Source organism: Oncorhynchus masou, chromosome 9, assembly GCF_036934945.1.
Source record: "Oncorhynchus masou masou isolate Uvic2021 chromosome 9, UVic_Omas_1.1, whole genome shotgun sequence".
In the NCBI taxonomy this organism is placed as follows: Eukaryota; Metazoa; Chordata; class Actinopteri; order Salmoniformes; family Salmonidae; genus Oncorhynchus; species Oncorhynchus masou.
This window is the reverse complement of record NC_088220.1, coordinates 33799208-33821098: the sequence shown is the minus strand read 5'-3', so window position 1 is coordinate 33821098 and position 21891 is coordinate 33799208. Positions and strand designations below refer to the sequence as shown.

The 21891-nt window shown below is 46.5% G+C and overlaps 1 protein-coding gene across 1 annotated transcript; it reads right to left on the bottom strand.

The window, feature by feature from the left end:
* Positions 1–7248: 7248 nt before the first annotated feature.
* LOC135545900 (mucin-22-like) lies at positions 7249–21566 on the bottom strand. Its single transcript, XM_064973867.1, has 10 exons — positions 21432–21566; positions 20905–21056; positions 17878–17977; positions 17699–17806; positions 17364–17470; positions 17079–17193; positions 16635–16700; positions 11275–11464; positions 10710–10867; positions 7249–10589 (listed from the first exon to the last, which is right to left on the bottom strand). Exons 2-10 carry the CDS (start codon positions 21048–21050, stop codon positions 7368–7370), a joined length of 4212 nt encoding a protein of 1403 aa, XP_064829939.1. The 5' UTR covers positions 21051–21056; positions 21432–21566; the 3' UTR covers positions 7249–7367.
* Between the last annotated feature and the right edge of the window lie 325 nt (positions 21567–21891).

Genomic DNA, 21891 nt, shown 5'->3' with positions numbered 1-21891 from the left:
CTTTCAAAGTTCTTGAAATGTTTCGGATTAACTGACCTTCATGTCTTAAAGTAATGATGGACTGTTGTTTCTATTTGCTTATTTGAGCTGTTCCTGCCCTAATATGGACTTGGTGTTTTACCAAATAGTGCTATCTTCTGTATAACACCCCTACCTTGTCACAACACAGCTGATTGGCTGAAACACATTAAGAAGGAAAGAAATTCAACAAATTAACTTTAATGAAGGCACACCTTTTAATTGAAATGCATTCCAGGTGGCAACCTCATGAAGCTGGTTGAGAGAAAGTCAAGAGTGTGCAAAAGCTGTAGCTACTTTGAAGAATCTCAAATATATTTTGATTTGTTTAACACTTTTTTTGGTTGCTACATGATTCCATATGTGTTATTCCATAGTTTTGATGTCTTCACTATTATTATACAATGTAGAAAATAGTCAAAATAAAGACCTTGAATGAGTAGGTTTGTCCAGACTTTTGACCAGTACTGTACATTACATACATATGATTTGCTGTATATGGATTATGGATTAGACAGACCAGCGGCTATTGAGATTTACATACAGAGAACAATCTGGAATATGCCTTGATTGTCCACAGTCTTAGTTCAGTTTCACGCATGTTCCTTGGCCTCTCTTCTCTTGTTAGGAAGAATGCCAGGATTTTTCTCTTTTCATCCTAGTCTTTCTCCAATGTCACACTTTTTTCCGGGTGGATTGTTGACATATTCTTTCCCCTTCTTTCCTGTCTGTTGCATGCTCCCTCCAGTTGTCCATATGTTGTCAGAGAGGTTGAAACATCAATCTGTTGACTCAGCAGTGTCAAAAAACAGCTCAAACTCATTAGGTCTCTCTTTGTCTTGCTCACGATCAAATTCTCTCTCTCTCCCCGGGCGGGCGGGCGGGCGGGCGGGCGGGCAGGCAGGCAGGCAGAAAGGCTGGCCAATGAGAAAGCCCAGTGAGGCTGGATAGCCTAACTACTCTATAGCCCTTGTCCTTTCATCCACAAGTGACAGTGACTCGGACTCTCTCCCCTTCTTTCTTTATCTCGATCACTCTGTGTGCTTCTGTCACAGGTGCACACTGGCAAACTTCTGCTTTCTCTGCCCAGTGTGGTCAGAGAAAGCAATTTTTACATGTCTGAGCAAAGTAAGTTTGCCTCACCTTAGGAAAGACATTACTTCTATTGTTCCGCACAAAGATATATGTGGCAAATGACAAAATCCTTCTTGTTCTTCTAGCTGAATTTTGATCATATTTAAGCAGTTTTTTAGCGTTTGACAATGGACAAAACTCACAATGTCTCAGGAAAGACTGTCTGGGTTGGTAATACTCACTATAGAAAACAGTCAGGCTCCCAACCTGGACCTACAGCCTGTGGCGAAAACATTTGCACACAAAAAAAGGAAGCCTTCAGGACACCAGGGGAGTCTCTTAAATTGGATTTGACTTAATTTACCTTGAATATTGCAGCCCGTTTGTGTAGGCTACTAGCCAGACAAAACCAGCTGAGTTCAACAATAAATTGTAGATGAATTTATCATGGCTATTTGATGTGTAATTTTTATAAAAAGTTCCTTAATAGCAGCTATATACAGTATATAGCTATAGATCGAACACTGCATAATAAAACAGTCCCCAGTAAGCTCGTGTTTTCAGGGTGGACTGATTGTATTACTTGGCATTAATAGACTGGTTTTACACACAACAACCTTCTATCCAAGCTGGGAGAGAGCATGAGGACGGCTTATGTCCTGCAGGTTGATTAGAATTGCTGTTGCATTGAACATTTATTTTACAATTTGCAATGTGTACATTTCTAACTTGAATCACTGAAAAAGTTAAATTATTGCCACCAGCCAGCAGTTGTGACACCATGTATAGCTTCGTGAAACGTTAGGCTTAACATGAGAAAATGATGACTAAATAGGCCTACCAATAAACCATTAGCTGCAGCAACACTATACATGCCCTGGCACCACAGAAAGGTATCATCGATTCTATACTGAACAAAAATATAAACACGCAACAAGTGTTTGTTCCATGTTTCATGAGCTGAGATAAAAGATCCCAGAACTTTTCCATACGCACAAAAAGCTTATTTCTCTCAAATGTTTTGCTATAATTTGTTACACAGGTTACACAGATGCACCTTGTGCTGGGGACAATTAAAGGTCACTCTAAAATGTGCAGTTTTGTCACACAACACAATGCCACAGATGTCTCAAGTTTTGACGGGATGTGCAATTGGAATGCTGGCTGCAGGAATGTCCACCAGAGCTGTTACCAGAGAATTGAATGTTAACTTCTCTGCCATAAGCCAACGTAGTTTTAGAGAATTTGTTAGTACGTCCAACCGGCCTCACAAAAGCAGACCATGTGTAACCACGCCAGACCAGGACCTCCACATCCAGCTTCTTAACCTGTGGGATCTTCTGAGAACAGTCACCCGGACAGCTGACGAAATAGTGTAATAATGTAATAAAGCCCTTTTGTGGGGAAAAACTCATTTTGATTGGCTGGGCCTGGCTCCCCAGTGGGTGGGCCTATGCCCTCCCAGGCCCGTCCATGGCTGAGCCGCTGCCCAGTCATGTGAAATCCATAGATTAGGGAGTAATGAATTTATTTCAATTGACTGATTTCCTAATATGAACTGTAATTCAGTAAAATCGTTGACATTATAGCATGTTGCCTTAATATTTTTGTACAGTTGACTTGTTACAACTTAGCATGTTACCTAACCCTTCCCCTAACCTTAAACGTAACCATTTAACCTTACTCCTAACATTAACTCTAACCTTAACCCCAACCTAGCTAACATTAGCATTAGCCACTTAGCCACCATTAGAAACAACAAATTGGAATTTGTAACATACTACACGTCCTACATATCATATTATGTAATGTAACCTAATTTTACATATCAAACTAAATGGAGTTGCACAGATTTTAGTGACATATAATACATTTTCCTCTGAGACCAGGTTGATCTATGCTGCAGTTGTCTATGTGCTGGAGGGCTAGGGTCAGTCTGTTATATCCGGTTTAATTATCCTGTCTGATCTGTGGTCCTGTGTGAATTTAAGTATGCTCCCTCTAATTATCTCTTTCTCCCTCTCTTTCTCCCTCCCCTCCTGAACCCTAGGACCATGCCTCGGGACTACCTGGCCTGATGACTCCTTTCCAGTGGCAATTTTAGCATGTAAATCTTGGTGGGGCAAACCATTTTCGAGGGGGGGGGGGATGCCAGCAAAGCCACTACACAACAGAACACTAAACAATTGAGATGTACAATCTATGGCAAAAGAGGACGACATGACTGCACGGCCAGGCACAGATCCAACACCATCATTAAGTGTGGAGGCTATATACGGTGGGGTACAGGTACAGAGTCAATGTGGAGGCTATATACAGGGGGTACCAGTACAGAGTCAGTTTGGAGGCTATATACAGGGAGTACCAGTACAGAGTCAATGTGGAGGCTATATATGGGGGGTACCAGTACAGAGTCAATGTGGAGGCTATATACAGGGGGTACCAGTACAGAGTCAGTGTGGACGCTATATACAGGGGGTACCAGTACAGAGACAGTGTGGAGGCTATATACGGGGGGTACCAGTACAGAGTCAATGTGGAGCCTATATACAGGGGGTACCAGTACAGAGTCAGTTTGGAGGCTATATACAGGGGGTACCAGTACAGAGTCAATGTGGAGGCTATATACAGGGAGTACCAGTACAGAGTCAATGTGGAGGCTATATATGGGGGGTACCAGTACAGAGTCAATGTGGAGGCTATATACAGGGGGTACCAGTACAGAGTCAGTGTGGACGCTATATACAGGGGGTACCAGTACAGAGTCAGTGTGGAGGCTATATACGGGGGGTACCAGTACAGAGTCAATGTGGAGCCTATATACAGGGAGTACCAGTACAGAGTCAATGTGGAGGCTATATACAGGGGGTACCAGTACAGAGTCAGTGTGGAGGCTATATACAGGGGGTACCAGTACAGAGTCAGTGTGGAGGCTATATACAGGGGGTACCAGTACAGAGTCAATGTGGAGGCTATATACGGGGGGTACCGGTACAGAGTCAGTGTGGAGGCTATATACAGGGGGTACCAGTACAGAGTCAGTGTGGAGGCTATATATGGGGGGTACCAGTACAGAGTCAATGTGGAGGCTATATACGGGGGGTACCGGTACAGAGTCAGTGTGGAGGCTATATACAGGGGGTACCAGTACAGAGTCAATGTGGAGGCTATATACAGGGTGTACCAGTACAGAGTCAATGTGGAGGCTATATACGGGGGGTACCGGTACAGAGTCAATGTGGAGGCTATATACGGGGGGTACCGGTACAGAGTCAATGTGGAGGCTATATACGGGGGGTACCGGTACAGAGTCAATGTGGAGGCTATATACAGGGGGGTACCGGTACAGAGTCAGTGTGGAGGCTATATACGGGGGGTACCAGTACAGAGTCAATGTGGAGGCTATATACGGGGGGTACCAGTACAGAGTCAGTGTGCGGGGGCACCGGTTAGTCGAGGTAATACGTACAGTGCCTTGCGAAAGTATTCGGCCCCCTTGAACTGTACGACCTTTTGCCACATTTCAGGCTTCAAACATAAAGATATAAAACTGTATTTTTTTGTGAAGAATCAACAATAGGTGGGACACAATCATGAAGTGGAATGACATTTATTGGATATTTCAAACTTTTTTAACAAATCAAAAACTGAAAAATTGGGCGTGCAAAATTATTCAGCCCCCTTAAGTTAATACTTTGTAGCGCCACCTTTTGCTGCGATTACAGCTGTAAGTTGCTTGGGGTATGTCTATCAGTTTTGCACATCGAGAGACTGGAATTTTTTCCCATTCCTCCTTGCAAAACAGCTCGAGCTCAGTGAGGTTGGATGGAGAGCATTTGTGAACAGCAGTTTTCAGTTCTTTCCACAGATTCTCGATTGGATTCAGGTCTGGACTTTGACTTGGCCATTCTAACACCTGGATATGTTTATTTTTGAACCATTCCATTGTAGATTTTGCTTTATGTTTTGGATCATTGTCTTGTTGGAAGACAAATCTCCGTCCCAGTCTCAGGTCTTTTGCAGACTCCATCAGGTTTTCTTCCAGAATGGTCCTGTATTTGGCTCCATCCATCTTCCCATCAATTTTAACCATCTTCCCTGTCCCTGCTGAAGAAAAGCAGGCCCAAACCATGATGCTGCCACCACCATGTTTGACAGTGGGTATGGTGTGTTCAGGCTGATGAGCTGTGTTGCTTTTACGCCAAACATAACGTTTTGCATTGTTGCCAAAAAGTTCAATTTTGGTTTCATCTGACCAGAGCACCTTCTTCCACATGTTTGGTGTGTCTCCCAGGTGGCTTGTGTCAAACTTTAAATGACACTTTTTATGGATATCTTTAAGAAATGGCTTTCTTCTTGCCACTCTTCCATAAAGGCCAGATTTGTGCAATATACGACTGATTGTTGTTCTATGGACAGAGTCTCCCACCTCAGCTGTAGATCTCTGCAGTTCATCCAGAGTGATCATGGGCCTCTTGGCTGCATCTCTGATCAGGCTTCTCCTTGTATGAGCTGAAGGTTTAGAGGGACGGCCAGGTCTTAGTAGATTTGCAGTGGTCTGATACTCCTTCCATTTCAATATTATCGCTTGCACAGTGCTCCTTGGGATGTTTAAAGCTTGGGAAATCTTTTTGTATCCAAATCCGGCTTTAAACTTCTTCACAACAGTATCTCGGACCTGCCTGGTGTGTTCCTTGTTCTTCATGATGCTCTCTGCGCTTTTAACGGACCTCTGAGACTATTACAGTGCAGGTGCATTTATACGGAGACTTGATTACACACAGGTGGATTGTATTTATCATCATTAGTCATTTAGGTCAACATTGGATCATTCAGAGATCCTCACTGAACTCACTGAGTTTGCTGCACTGAAAGTAAAGGGGCTGAATAATTTTGCACGCCCAATTTTTCAGTTTTTGATTTGTTAAAAAAGTTTGAAATATCCAATAAATGTCGTTCCACTTCATGATTGTGCTCCACTTGTTGATTCTTCACAAAAAATACAGTTTTATATCTTTATGTTTGAAGCCTGAAATGTGGCAAAAGGTCGCAAAATTCAAGGGGGCCGAATACTTTTGCAAGGCACTGTACATGTAGGTAGAGGTAAAGTGACTATTCATAGGTAATAAACAGAGAGCATAAAAATGGGGGAGGGTGGGGACAATGGACACATATGAATATTAAGTTATTAGGATATTTTGTGTTTCCTGTGTATGACTAATTTGTGTGTGTATCTGTTTTTGTCTGCCTCGTGGTGTTAAGTGTAACAGACAGTATTCTGGAGGTGAACTTCGTGCTCGCCACTCTCTGGCAACTCCAACCTCCGTAACCATAACATCAACAACACAAAATTGTAAATGAACATTAACTGTGAAACATTCAGAGCAGTCATACCTCTTAGTACAGGACCCTGCTCTTTACCCAGAATCCCCCCCTCTCTCCCCAGAGCTCGCTTGCCGCCAGCTCCTGACGACTCGATGAGTGACAACATCAACTCCTACCTCATCGCCATGGAGACCAGTGAATTAGCGGGTCCCTCCGGTACACCCGCAGCTCGGTCGGACCCCCTCGCCCAATCACAACCCAGCCACGTGTAGCTTATCACAGTGCAAGGAAGAGGAGGAAGAGACAGGGGACACTGAAAGACCTCCCAGTAAAGAGGTGAGCTTTGTTGTCGAAGGGCTGAGTGGCACAACTGCTGGGTTCAAAATGTAAGACCAACCCCTCTCTCGCTCTCCCACTCAAATCGAATCAAATCTCTCCCTCTCTATCCCTGCTCTGTTCCGCTCCCTGTTTTTCGGGTTAGTCTGTCCCACTGATTCTCAACTGACCAATCAAAGGATCAAGAGCCAGGAAGTGCTGGCCAGCGACGTCGAGGATGATACCCCAGCAGCATCGCTGTGACATTGGGATGTTGGAACAGGAGCACTGTGTGTTTGTGAGACTGCGTGTAAATCCATTTCACACCACTTATGGAATTGCTTTGAGGACAAATATTTAAAGAGATTCAGCCTTTTTATTGGACCATGATGATGACATCACCCCGGGGACTCCGGAGTTATGAGGAATTGAACAACAAGCACTTCCTGTTTATGTTGGCATGTCAATGATCAATGTACACAAGCCCTAGAATAAAACAAACACTATTTTCCTGAGTTAGACAAAATAATTGCTTTATTTACATTCCAGAAAAGTCTACAATTGAAGGAAATGTTTTATGGGTAATTTTTGTGGTTTGTAAAATATTTTTAGATGTCGATTTCTTTCCTAGCTTGTTAAAAGTATGTCTCCATAGACGGAGTAGAGTTTCTTTTGGAACCAAATGTCTGTGAGCCGCTGTTTCCGGGGAGGGGGACATTGCTGTGTTGCACCTGAAAACTCTTCCCTCTCGTCTGAGGCTTCCTCCTCTCCCTCTTTCTCTCTTTCTCCTCTTTTTCCATCTCCTTCTCCCTCTTCTTCCGTAACTTCTCCTCCTCTTTCTCCCTCCTCTCCTGTTCCCTCCGTCTCCTCCTCCTCTCTCTGGAGCTCAGCTCCTCCTCTTCCTCCCCCCTGACCGTGCGCCCCTCACCTGTCCCGTCACTAAAGTCCTGGATCAGGATTTTGGGGACAGGGACTTTAGGTTCCCCTTTCTCCCTGCCCTGTTTGGGCTGCTCCCCTTTGAGCCTGCGGAAGAGACCAAATCGCCTGGGGGTGTCGGTTGGTCCTCTGCCTGGTTTGGACACAGTCTGAGGTGGGACAGTGCCTGGGATGCTCCCTGTGACATGTCGTGGTGATTCTGGGTGTTTTGGTACCTGAATTGGAGCTGTGGTGTTAGGTTGTGGTTGGTCGAACTGAATGAGGCCTGCATTTGATTGGTTAGAGTGTGTGAAAGTGGGTTGTGATTGGTTGGGGTCGGTGAAGAGATCCTCAGAGAGCCTCCGAGTGAGCTTCCGTGAGCTGGAGGACTTGCAGTGCCGGAAGTCTCCGGAAGTGGTTGCCAAAGGTCCATCACGGGCCTGAGTCCTTTGGGAGGAGACGTCCGCGTGTGTGGATACTGGGTTGCCAGATCCAGCCTTTGAGTCTGCAGGAGGTGGAGACTCGCTCTTTTCACTCTTACTTTGGGACTTTGGGTTGCCAGGTATGAGAGGGAGGTCAGCTTTCAGTGATTCCCCCTGATGTGATGGTGGAAGGATGTCAGTTGAGGCTTCCTGAGAGGGAAATGTTAATGCTTCCTCTCCTTCACTCTCTCTGACGTTCTGGGTCTCCTGATTCTCCTCTGGATGGATGGAGACTGGACCCTGGGGTTCTTCAGGAATCTTCTGGTCTTGGACTGTTTGGTCTTGGCCTGTTTGGTGTTGGCCTGAGGTCAACTCTGGAGAAACCTGGCTCTGATTGGCTGGTGTTATCCTAGATGGCTCTGTGTATTGTACCTCTATCTTTGATGCTGTCTCTGTGTGTGTCCGAATTTCATTTGGGGACGCTATGACCGCCTCTATTGCTGTGCTTGTGTCAGTGGCTTCCTCTGTCCCTGTGTTTGTGTCAGTGGCTTCCTCTGTCTCTGTGCTTGTGTCAGTGGCTTCCTCTGTCCCTGTGTTTGTGCCAGTGGTTTCCTCTGTCCCTGTGTTTGTGTCAGTGGTTTCCTCTATCCCGGTGTCAGTGGTTTCCTCTGTCCCTGTGTTTGTGTCAGTGGTTTCCTCTGTCCCTGTGTTTGTGTCAGTGGTTTCCTCTGTCCCTATGTTTGTGCCAGTGGTTTCCTCTATCCCGGTGTCAGTGGTTTCCTCTGTCCCTGTGTCAGTGGTTTCCTCTATCCCGGTGTCAGTGGTTTCCTCTATCCCGGTGTCAGTAGTTTCCTCTGTCCCTGTGTCAGTGGCTTCCTCTTTCCCTGTGTCAGTAGTTTCCTCTGTCCCTGTGTCAGTGGCTTCCTCTATCCCTGTGTCAGTGGCTTCCTCTGTCCCTGTGTCAGTGGCTTCCTCTATCCCTGTGTCAGTAGTTTCCTCTGTCCCTGTCTCTGTCCCAACCTCTATCTCTGACTCTTTCTCTGTCTCTTTCTCTGTCTCCATCTGTGACCCCAAGTCTACCTCTACTCTTATGTCTGCCTCTATGTGTATCGCTGACTCATTTTCTCCCTGTGTCTCTGTTTCTGTATGTGCCTCTACCTCTGTTTGTCTCTCTGCCTCAGATTTTTTGTCCGTGTGTGTCTCCATTACTGCCCCTTTGTGTGACTGTGTCTCTGTACGTGCCTCCATCTCCTTGTTGGTATCAGTCTCTGTGTTCGTCTCTTTGTCTCTCTCTCTCAGTGACCCAATGTCTGTTTCTGCCTCTAAGTTTGTATCTGCCTCTTGTTGCGTGTCTGTCTCAGTGTCTGCATTAACATCTGTTTGGGTCTCTGTTTTTGACCCCATATCTGTCTCTGTTCCTACACTTTTATCTGTGTGTTGTCCTTTCTGTACCTCAGCCTCCATTTCCTCCTCTGTCTTGGCTTCTGTGTGAATCTGGATCTCTGTTACTGTTTCCTCCTCTGTCTTGGCTTCTGTGTGAATCTGGATCTCTGGCACTGTTTCCTCCTCTGTCTTGGCTTCTGTGTGAATCTGGATTTCTGTCACTGTTTCCTCCTCTGTCTTGGCTTCTGTGTGAATCTGGATCTCTGTCACTGTTTCCTCCTCTGTCTTGGCTTCTGTGTGAATCTGGATCTCTGTCACTGTTTCCTCCTCTGTCTTGGCTTCTGCATGTGTCTCTGTCTCCTTGCGTTCCTCTGCCTCACCCTTTGTCTCTGTCACTATGTGCTCTGTGACTACACGTGCACTCTCTGTTGACTGTTTGCTCAGTACTTCCTGTGTTTCCATGGAGCCTTTACTGTGGTTAGTTTCCTGTGACTGGTTGTCGCTGTGCTGCTCAGAGGCCTGTGTCTCGCTGAAACCACCCTGCTCCTCCTCCTGGCCCTGTGAGGTGACGCGAGGGTCAGAGGTGAGCTCACGCTGCTGGGACGCTACTCCGGCTGAATCTGGGGTCATCTGGGTTTTTTGGGTTCTGTCCTGTTCTGATGGTTCTTTGTGTTCTAACGGTTCTCTCAGTTCCACTGGTTCCCTGTCCTCTGTAGCAGGAGGTGGAACACCCTGAGCCCTCATTGTACTACCATCCTTCTCACTTCCTCTCCTCAGATCCCCTCCCTCGCTTCTCTCCTCCCACACCTCCTCTGAAACCTTCCTCACCTCTCTGCCTCCCCCCTCCCACTCCCCTGTGTCTGTTTTGCTCCCTCTCTTCCACCTCTTGCGGAGGAGTGAGGGAGAGAGAGAGAGGAGGGAGGGCGAGCGAATCGGTGGAATGGACAGGTTTCCTTTTGCCCTCTCCTTCCTGTTCCTCTCCTCCTCCCTCTCTCGAGCCCTCACCCACGCCATCCGATATCCGTGGCAACGACCCCGGGGATCAAAAGTGGAGGCAGGCCGTTCCTTCCTCCACTTCTCCAGCTCTTTCTCTGTCTGCCTCTCCAGATCCTTACCCGAAAGAGGGACAGAACACACCTGGGTGGGGGTGAAAGGGAGATGGAGAGTTGGTAAAAGTGGGGTAACACTGGTGTGTATTGTACATGCATGGTAGGATAGTTCAAGAATAACCGGTGTACATGAGGCCAGGTGTCTGACCTCTCCGATGAAGGTATTGTCCTCCTGCTGCACCTGCTCCCTCACACCCCTCAGCCTCTCCAGAGTCTCCATCTGGCCGTCGCACTCCTCCCTCTGCTCCACCCGGCCCAGAGCCCTGCGCACCAACACAACCGCCACCTGGAACAACACACGCACTCCTGATGGAGGGGGATGGAGAGGGTGAGAACGACACACAGGATATGTGGGGAGTGAGAGGTGAGACTAACCAAACCCTTTGTTAGAAATATACTTTCTTTAGGGTTCACTATAGACAGACAGACAGACAGACAGACAGACAGACAGACAGATAGACAGACAGATAGACAGACAGACAGACAGACAGACAGACAGACAGACAGACAGACAGACAGACAGACAGACAGACAGAGACAGACCTGGGAAGAGGGGTCTCTGTATGTACTCTGTCATTCAGACAGACAAGATAGGGACAGAAGAGCAGGTGAATGGCCATAATATAAGTATAGATATACTGGATAACATAGATGAATAAATAGATAGGTGGATAGATTCATTCATTCATTCATTCCCTCCTTCATTAACAGACCGTAGCAGAAGAACAGGTCCCAGACTCGGAGGAGGGTGTTGAATGGCAGGTGGCGTGTGAACAGGCACATCAGCCAATCGGTGGCGAACATCAGAGGCTCCACGCCGTGTCTCTGCAGATGCTTGTGGGTTGCGGGACACGTCTTCTTCAGCACCCAGGTCAGCATGGCCGCGTCAAAGAGAACCCCCTCCTACAGACAACATTAGAGACATTAGAGACAACATTAGAGAGACAAGTGTCTCTCTAATATATTTTAGATTTTAGATTCTTCAAAGTAGCCAACCTTTGCCTTGATGACAGCTTTGCCTACTCTTGGCATTCTCTCAAGTAGCTTCACCTGGAATGCTTTTCCAACCGTATTGAAGGAGTTCCCACATATGCTGAGCACTTGTTGGCGGCTTTTCCTTCACTCTGCGGTCCAACTCATCCCAAACCATCTCAATTGGGTTGAGGTCGAGTGACTGTGGAGGCCAGGTCATCTGATGCAGCATTCCATCACTCTCCTTTATGGTCAAATAGCCTTTACACGGCCTAGAGGTGTGTTGGGTCATTGTCCTGTTGAAAAACAAATGATAGTCCCACCAGGTGCAAACCATGCTGGTTACGTGTGCCTTGAATTCTAAATAAATCAGAGACAGTGTCACCAGCAAAGCACCCCCACACCATCACACCTCCTCCATGCTTCACGGTGGGAACCACACATGCGGAGATCATCCATTCACCTACTCTGCGTCTCACAAAGACACTTAGGATGGAACAAAAAATCTCAAATTTGGACTCATCAGGCCAAAGGACCGATTTCCACCGGTCTAATGGCCATTACTCATATTTCTTGGCCCAAGCAAGTCTCTTCTTCTTATTGGTGTCCTTTAGTAGGTGTTTCTTTGCAGGAATTCAACCATGAAGGTCTGATTCACATAGTCTCCTCTGAACAATTGATGTTTCGATGTGTCTATTACTTGAACTCTGTGAAGCATTTATTTGGTGTAACGGCGTTCTTCGTTTGTCGAAAGAGAGTCGGACCGAAATGCAGCGTGTTGGTTACTCATGTTTTTAATGGAACAAATGACGAAACACGAAATAACTTATAAATACAAAAAAACAACAAACGGAACGTGAAAAAACCTATACAGCCTGTCTGGTGAACACTAACACAGAGACAGGAACAATCACCCACGAAATACAAAGTGAAACCCAGGCTACCTAAATACGGTTCCCAATCAGAGACAACGAGAATCACCTGACTGATTGAGAACCGCCTCAGGCAGCCAAACCTATGCAACACCCCTACTCAGCCGCAATCCCAATAACTAAAAAACCCCACTACGAAATACAACAACATAAACCCATGTCACACCCTGGCCTGACCAACTAAATAACGAAAACACAAAATACTAAGACCAAGGCGTGACAGAACCCCCCCCTAAGGTGCGGACTCCCGGACGCACCTCAAAACCATAGGGAGGGTCCGGGTGGGCGTCTGTCCATGGTGGCGGTTCCGGCTCGGGACGTGGACCCCACTCCATAAATGTCATAGTTCCTCCCCTTCGCGTCCTGGGATGATCCACCCTCGCCGCCGACCATGGCCTAATAGTCCTCACCCAGAACCCCACTGAACTGAGGAGCAGCTCGTGACTGAGGGGCAGCTCGGGACTGAGGCAGCTCGGGACTGAGGGGAAGCTCGGGACTGAGGGGCAGCTCGGACTGAGGGGCAGCTCGGGACTGAGGGGCAGCCCAGTACTGAGAGAAAGCCCAGCACTGAGAGGAAGCCCAGTACTGAGAGGAAGCCCAGTACTGAGATGAAGCCCAGTACTGAGATGAAGCCCAGCCAGGCAGTTGAATCCGGCAGATCCTGGCTGACTGGCGGATCTGGAAGAGTCTGGTTGACTGGCGGATCTGGAAGAGTCTGGTTGACTAGCAGATCTGGAAGAGTCTGGTTGACTGGCAGATCTGGAAGAGTCTGGTTGACTGGCAGATCTGGAAGAGTCTGGCTGACTGGCAGATCTGGAAGAGTCTGGTTGACTGGCAGATCTGGAAGAGTCTGGCTGACTGGCGGATCTGGAAGAGTCTGGTTGACTGGAGGATCTGGAAGAGTCTAGCTGACTGGCAGATCTGAAAGTGTCTGGCTGACTGGCAGATCTGAAAGAGTCTGGCTGACTGGCAGATCTGGAAGAGTCTGGCTGACTGGCAGATCTGGAAGAGACTGGCTGACTGGCAGATCTGGAAGAGTCTGGCTGACTGGCAGATCTGGAAGAGTCTGGCTGACTGGTAGATTTGGAAGAGTCTGGCTGACTGGTAGATCTGGAAGAGTCTGGCTGACTGGTAGATCTGGAAGAGTCTGGCTGACTGGTAGATCTGGAAGAGTCTGGCTGACTGGCAGATCTGGAAGAGTCTGGCTGACTGGCAGATCTGGAAGAGTCTGGTTGACTGGCGGATCCTGGCAGACTGACGGCTCTGGCTGCTTCATGCTGACTGATGGCTCTGGCTGCTCCATGCTGACTGGCGGCTCTGGCTGCTCCATGCAGATTGACAACTCTGGCGGCTCCTTGCAGATTGACAGCTCTGACTGTTCCATGCAGACTAACAGCTTTGGCAGCTCCTTGTCGACTGGCAGCTCCTTGCAGACTGGCAGCTTCTTGCAGACTGGCAGCTCCTTGCAGACTGGCAGCTCCATGCAGACTGGCAACTCCATGCAGACTGGCAGCTCCATGCAGACTGGCAGCTCCTTGCAGACTGGCAGCTCCTTGCAGACTGGCGGCTCCTTGCAGACTGGCAGCTCCATGCAGACTGGCAGCTCTAGCTGCTCCATGCAGACTGGCAGCTCTGTCTGCTCCATGCAGACTGGCAGCTCCTTGCAGACTGGCAGCTCCTTGCAGACTGGCAGCTCCTTGCAGACTGGCAGCTCCTTGCAGACTGGCAGCTCCATGCAGACTGGCAGCTCCTTGCAGACTGGCAGCTCCATGCAGACTGGCAGCTCCATGCAGACTGGCAGCTCTGGCTGCTCCAAGCAGACTGACAGCTCTGGCTGCTCCATGCAGACTGGCAGCTCCTTGCAGACTGGCAGCTCCATGCAGACTGGCAGCTCCTTGCAGACTGGCAGCTCCATGCAGACTGGCAGCTCCATGCAGACTGGCAGCTCCATGCAGACTGGCAGCTCTGGCTGCTCCAAGCAGACTGACAGCTCTGGCTGCTCCATGCAGACTGGCAGCTCTAGCTGCTCCATGCAGACTGGCAGCTCTGGTTGCTCCATGCAGACTGGCAGCTCTAGCTGCTCCATGCAGACTGGCAGCTCTGGCTGCTCCATGCAGACTGGCAGCTCTGGCTGCTCCGAACAGGCAGGAGGCTCCGGCAGCGCTGGAGAGGAGAAAGGCTCTGATAGCGCTGAACAGGCGGGAGACTCCAACAGTGCAGGAGAGGGAGAAAGCGCTGGCTGCGCTGAACAGGCGAGGCGCACTGAAGGCCTGGTGCGTGGTACTGGAACTGGTGGTACTGGATCGAGGACACGCACAGGAAGCCTGGTGCGGGGAGCTGCCATCGGAGGACTGGTGTGTGAAGGTGCCACAGGAAGGACTGGACCGTGAAGGTGTACTGGAGAGCCTGTGAGCAGGACTGGCACAGGACGTGCAAGGCTATGTAGGTACACAGGAGGCCTAGTGCGTGAGGCTGGCACATTTTTCACCAGCCGACTAACACGCACCTCAGGACTAGTATGGAGCGCTGACCCAGGTGCCATTAAATCCCCGACACGCTCCGTCGGACGAATCTTGTACCTAAAGCACCAAACTAGCAACTCCCTCATTACTCTCTCCTCCAATTTCCCCATTAACTCCTTCACAGTCTCTGTTTCGCTCACCTCCAACACCGGTTCTGGTCTCCTCCTTGGCTCCTCACGATAAACAGGGAGAGTTGGCTCAGGTCTGTCTCCTGACTCAGCCACTCTCCCTCTGAGCCCCCCCCCAAGAAATTTTTGGGGCTGATTTTCTGGTTTCACTCTGCGCCGCCGTGTCACTCTTTTCGACTCCATTCTCCTATAGCCCTCTTCGCACTGCTCCAGTGAATCCCAGGCGGGCTCCGGCACTCTCTCTGGGCCGCCCGCCCACCTGTCTATTTCTTCCCACGTCATATACTCCAAGCCTCTGCTGTCCATAACGTCCTCCCTTCGCTGCTCCAGCTGCCTGTTAATGCGCTGCTCGGTCCGTGTGTGGTGGGTGATTCTGTAACGGCGTTCTTTGTTTGTCGAAAGAGAGTCGGACCGAAATGCAGCGTGTTGGTTACTCATGTTTTTAATGGAACAAATGACGAAACACGAAATAACTTATAAATACAAAAAAACAACAAACGGAATGTGAAAAAACCTATACAGCCTGTCTGGTGAACACTAACACAGAGACAGGAACAATCACCCACGAAATACAAAGTGAAACCCAGGCTACCTAAATATGGTTCCCAATCAGAGACAACGAGAATCACCTGACTGATTGAGAACCGCCTCAGGCAGGCAAACCTATGCAACACCCCTACTCAGCCGCAATCCCAATAACTAAAAAACCCCACTACGAAATACAACAACATAAACCCATGTCATACCCTGGCCTGACCAACTACATAACGAAAACACAAAATACTAAGACCAAGGCGTGACATTTGGGCTACAATTTCTGAGGATGGTAACTCTAATGAACTTATCCTCTGCAGCAGAGGTAACTCTGGGTCTTCCATTCCTGTGGCGGTCCTCATGAGAGGCAGCTTCATGATAGCACTTGAAGGTTTTTGCGACTGCACTTGAAGAAACTTTCAAAGTTCTTGAAATTTTCAGGATTGACTGACCTTCATGTCTTAAAGTAATGATGGACTGTCGTTTCTCTTTCCTTAATTGAGCTGTTTCTGCCATAATATGGACTTGGTATTTTACCAAATAGGGCTATATTCTGTATACCACCCCTACCTTGTCACAACACAACTGATTGGCTCAAACGCATTAACAAGGAAAGACATTTCACAGATGAACTTTTAACAAGGCACACCTGTTCATTGAAATGCATTCCAGGTGACTACCTCATGAAGCTGGTTGAGAGAATGTCAAGAGTGTGCAAAGCTGTCATCAAGGCGAATGGTGGCTACTTTGAAGAATCTCAAATATCAAATATATTTTGATTTGCTGAACACTTTTTTGGTTATTTCATAGTTTTGATTTCTTCACTAATTGTTCTACCATGTAGAAAATAGTCAAAATAAATTAAATCACTGGAATGAGTAGGTGTGTCCAAACGTTTGACTGGCACTGTACATATGCAGTTTTCACTCTGTGAGTACTCTTTGGATCACTAATTGACCATGAGCAGTAAGTAACATTATCTTACCAGAAGGGGGCTGTAGTAGTCAGGGAGGTACTGTTCACTAATCTGTACCAGGCACCAGAATGCCTCCTATAGGAGGGGAAAGCAAAGGTAGAGACGGAAGGTTATTACAGGCTGTGACAGAGAGAAAGCTCAAGCTTGCCACCAATCCAGTCCTTTCATGTTGTTCAGGGGGATGGATGGTGATCGTAACCAGGGGCGCAATTTCACTGGGGACTGAGGGGCGAGGGGGGGCATGTCCTACATTTTTATCCCCCCTAATTTTATCATTGGAATGTGATACAAAACGAGGCAACATGTGCTTTAGGACCATGGGACGCCCCCGAGCGGTCGGGTAGGCTGTTTGGAGTGTTTATCCGACTGGATAAACAATAAGTAATCATAATAATTATGTCCCCCCCCCCCCCACTTCTAAAACCAAAGTTGCACCCCTGATTGTAACAGTACCTCAGTAGGCATGTTCATCAGCAGTACAGCTGCTACAGGTCCCTGGGCCTGACAGTATCCCTCGTCAGGCTTCAGCTGAGTAAAGGCCTTCAGCACGCGGAACAGACCACGCTGCCTACCCACACACACACAACACAACACAACACTCAGATCAACCAGAACACTGACGGGAGAACACCAGACAATATTTATACAACACTACAAAAAAGAACAGAGATGGAGAAAGATGTGTTGTATGTTATCATCGTTCCATAAATTGTACGGAGTATCATGAGGCTGTTTAACCCATGGCCATCTCTGGAGAGGAACATCTCATGGAAGGGGAACTGGCGGTCTAAGTCTCTCTCGATAACGTCCACACAGCTCTGTAGGGCAGGCCTGGAGTCCAGAGTCTGACAGAGGGAGAGAGATTTACCTGATAACTTTACTCTGCAATATTTGTATATTTACGGTAAGAATACCATAAAGGCCCAGTAAGAATCGTTTATTAGAACCTATCTATATAGTTGAGTTGTTTACTCTGCAATATTTGCATATTTACGGTAAGAATACCATAAAGGCCCAGTAAGAATCGTTTATTAGAACCTATCTATATAGTTGAGTTGTTTACTCTATCTTACCTGGTAGAGGTCCTTGTTGCGGTGCATTCTGTCTGTGGCGCCACACAGCAGTGGCCAACATTTAGCCCTGAGGGATGCTGGGATGCCTTTCTGACACTGCTCTTTGACCTGAGAGACCGGTAGAGAGTAAATACCTGGGTCTGGTGTCCCAGGTTATATCAAAAACGCCAAGTACACACCTTGCTGGACTTCTTTAGTAAGACACGATCCCATTGGCTGATGATGTTGATCCACTTAGTCTCTCTCTGTCTAACGAGCTCAGGAGCAGGGCCTTCACTCCTGACACCAACATATCATAAGCAAAATAATGTGATCACTATAAGCATAACTGTCATAATAACATTTTCAAGTCCATATCTTTCTAGGGCAGGTAACTAACTCCTCACTTTGACTCTTTCCTGTTTCTGAGGACCAAAGTCCTCTCTAAGGCAGCCAATTTACCAAAATGTACTGAGTTGAGTCTCCTGCACCTTCATGTCTCGTCACAGAGAAAGAGAACACCGTAAAGATACACAGGAAACAGGAAAACCGCATGGTGGCGGTATGACTATCTCCATAGCAACAGGTCAGGATGTTCAAGGACACAGAGTGAGAGAGTGTAGGAGATGACTGTTAAGAGGATGTCTGTTATATTTGTGTTCGGTTATTAGCTGGGTTTATTCTATGAACTAAATAAAGAATGACTTACATTTGTATCTATATAAAAAAAAAGTACTGTGACTCTGAACTGTGATCTTTCGTGCTACAACTGTTTCTTTGCATGAAGTTGCAAGTTATAGGATGAGTCTTTAGTGTTTTCTGTTCACCAGAAATGCATTATAGCTCCGTTTGTTTCTCTTATCATAACTAATCAATCCTTTAAAGGGCAGTGCAGTTAAAAAGGTGATTTTCCTGCTGTTGTTTTTTAGGATATTTCCACACAGGTCAAAATAACACTGAAATTGTGTAAAAGCTACAGTTGAAGTCGGAAGTTTACATACACCTTAGCCAAAGGCATTTAAACTCAGTTTTTCACAATTCCTGACATTTAATCCTCACAAAATTCCCTGTCTTAGGTCATTTAGGATCACCACTTTATTTAGAGAATGTGAAATGTCAGAAGAATAGTAGAAAGAATGATTGATTTCAGATTGCATTTCTTTCATCACATTCCCAGTGGGTCAGAAGTTTACATACACTCAATTAGTATTTGGTAGCATTGCCTTTAAAATTGTTTAATTTGGGTAGAATGTTTTGGGTAGCCTTCCACACAATAAGTTGGGTGAATTTTGACCCATTCCTCCTGACAGAGCTGGTGTAACTGAGTCAGGTTTGTAGGCCTTGCTCACACACACTATTTCAGTTATGCCAACAGATTTTCTATAGGATTGAGGTTAGGGCTTTGTGACGGCCACACCAATACCTTGACTTTGGTGTCCTTAAGCCATTTTGCCACAACTTTGGAAGTATGCTTGGGGTCATTATCCATTTTAAAGACCCATTTGCAACCAAGCTTTAACTTCCTGACTGATGTCTTGAGATGTTGCTTCAATCGATCCACATAATTTTTCTTCCTCATGATGCCTTCTATTTTGTGAAGTTCACCAGTCCCTCTTGCAGCAAAGCACCCCCTCTTATTTGTGTAAGAGCTTTTGAAAAAAAAACCCACCTATAATTTCAGCCTGTTCAGGTGGGATGGAACTTTTGGCCATATCGTGATGTCACAATGTGATCTGATTATAATAGACCAATGACTGTTCATCTGGGTAAGGGGGGGGGGCTCTAGACCATCCTATCCGCCAAGCATGGCTGTGTATGTAAATATCTTCAAATTTGTTTCCTAAAGCCTACATCTGTGGTCACCAACCGGTCGATCGCATTCAACTGGTCAATCTTCAAGGCATTCCTAGTCAATCACCAAACATTTCTGTAGAAAAGCCAACAATAAAGTCTTGCATTCCCTTTATTATTATTTTTTCCGGGTTGCACTGTTGATGGTAGGTACACTTGATTCAGAATCCCTGGCAAAGGTAAAGTGTTCCCATTTTAAACTATTTAATTTGCCCGAGGACCGGGAGATCTGTGGCTAACTAGAGTGTGCCTACTGCGCTGGCCAATCGGATAGCTCCAATCACAGTTACTCCAGCTGCCTCAGTAAAGTTTGATACTAGTCTACGTGAGATTTCACTACTTTTAAAACCATGACCAGAGAGAGACTGTCAAAGAATACAGCAAAGAGCTGCTTTTTAATGAGTGAGTTCATGCCTAAGTTTTTATTCAGCACTCTCAACACTGTTTTATTCAACACTATTACAAAACAGAAAACATGCTTCTCCCTACTTCCACTTGAGCTGCAGCGGCAATGAATGAGTAACCAAGTGTCTTGATAGCCCTGCGTTTTTTTTATTATTATCTGCAGCTCGTCGTGTCTTTTTTAATAACGAGGATTTCACTTTCTCTGGTCACAGGAACAACATGAATTTGTGCATGAGGCAGTGCCACTCGAGTTTCGCCATCAGGTGGAAGACGGTGGGCCCTCTCTCTGGTCAGTCTCACCGGAGGAAAGGAAGGAGAGAGCAGGGACTGTGAGAGGTGGACTATTTGCTGCACTCTCCATCCTTCCCTGAGCTGAGACTAATGCTGTGCTTAAAACATCTGGGAACTTGGAAATCTCCGACTTCCAACTTCAGTGTGTTCAAGACAACAGGGAAGTCGGAAACTCGGGCATCTTTCTTGAGCACTGACTTTCTGACCTGAAGATCACTGACGTCATGATTTGACTTAGTTTCTTTCCGAGTTCCCAGTTGTCCTGCAAGCATCATGACCACCAGATGGAGGTACCATCAGTCCATTATAATAAAAAAGTGAATTATTTAAATGTATTTACATTTACTGTACAAACCTCATTCCTACACGACTGTCTTTGTTAGGTTAATGTTACATTTTTTAAGTCAAGGGAAATAAATTAATTTTTTTAGTTATTTTCACTAAATAAACACACAGTGATTTATTAGACATACAGTGGTGATTTAAAAATAAAATGAGAAAGACTGTACATGTGCTTTAAAAAAGAGAGAGAGAGAGGGAGAGAGAGAGAGAGAGAGAGAGAGAGAGAGAGAGAGAGAGAGAGAGAGAGAGAGAAAATGTAAACCTTTACAGTGAAGAGTGAGAGAGAGAACAGAGACTGGTTTTCAGTGCTGCTAAGCCGGAGACTGCTTCGTACTGACCCGGCAGTGGATCCATTCACCAGGATGAAGCCGAAGCGGTCTGTCTCTGTGGCTGGAGTTGGAACACTGACCTCTGACCCCCTGTCAGAACCAGAAATGTCCTCTCTGCTGGGGGGCATCTGAGTCGGAGTGGACGCACTCAGCATCTTACTCTACCGAGAGAGGAGAGGTCCCAGTTTCAAAAATACTCATCACTTCTGTATTGATGGACCAGAGTGTGTCCGTTGTGTGTGTCTGTACTTTATGTGTGTTAGAGCTAAAGCAAGTATACTTATAAGAATACTTATCCTGTATATTAAAACACTTAGATTTAACCTACAGCCTATTGTTACATAAATAAAGCTATTTAACACAATCTAGGCTTCACACATACAGTGTGGTGCTACAGAATCTATCCACAGCATCAACAGATTAAGTTGTTCAATTTGAAGCAGAGGTGAAGCCCTATCTGCTTCCTGCCTTGACACTAACTGTGACTGTTACCATATTCGGTAGTTATAAAGTAGCAATGGTGTAAAATCAAATACCTTTGAGTTCTCTCTCTCCTCTTTGATCACTGGGTGGAATGCTTGCTAGAGGGAAGTGTTTGGTTAGAACGAGATTGGAAAGAAAGAGAGAAACTTCCGCTATTCAGTCTTGCGCTCTAACAAACTCATATTGGGAAGTCATTATTGTGTGTGTGTACGTGCATATATATATATATATGTGTGTGTGTGTGTGTGTGTCAGTGGTGGCTGGTGGGAGGAGCTATAGGAGGAAGGGCTCATGGTAAAGGCTGGAATGGAATAAATGGAATGGTATCAAACAGATCAAACATATAGAAACCACACATTAATTCCTTTCAAGCCATTACAATGAGCCCTTCCTCCTATAGCTGCTCCCACCAGTCTCACTGGTGTGTATAATAGCATTGTAAAATAGGAGGGTGGTGTGATGAATAATGCCATATTTTGATATGCACTGGATAGTAAGTGCATAGAACTTTGC

Coding starts and splice junctions, on each gene's coding strand:
- LOC135545900 (XM_064973867.1), bottom strand. CDS start 21,050: ATGCTGAGTGCGTCCACTCCGACTCAGATGCCCCCCAGCAGAGAGGAC. Junction 10,868..11,274: donor GGACCTGTTCTTCTGCTACG/GTCTGTTAATGA, acceptor CCCCTCCATCAG/GAGTGCGTGTGTTGTTCCAG. Junction 10,590..10,709: donor ACAATACCTTCATCGGAGAG/GTCAGACACCTG, acceptor ACCCCCACCCAG/GTGTGTTCTGTCCCTCTTTC.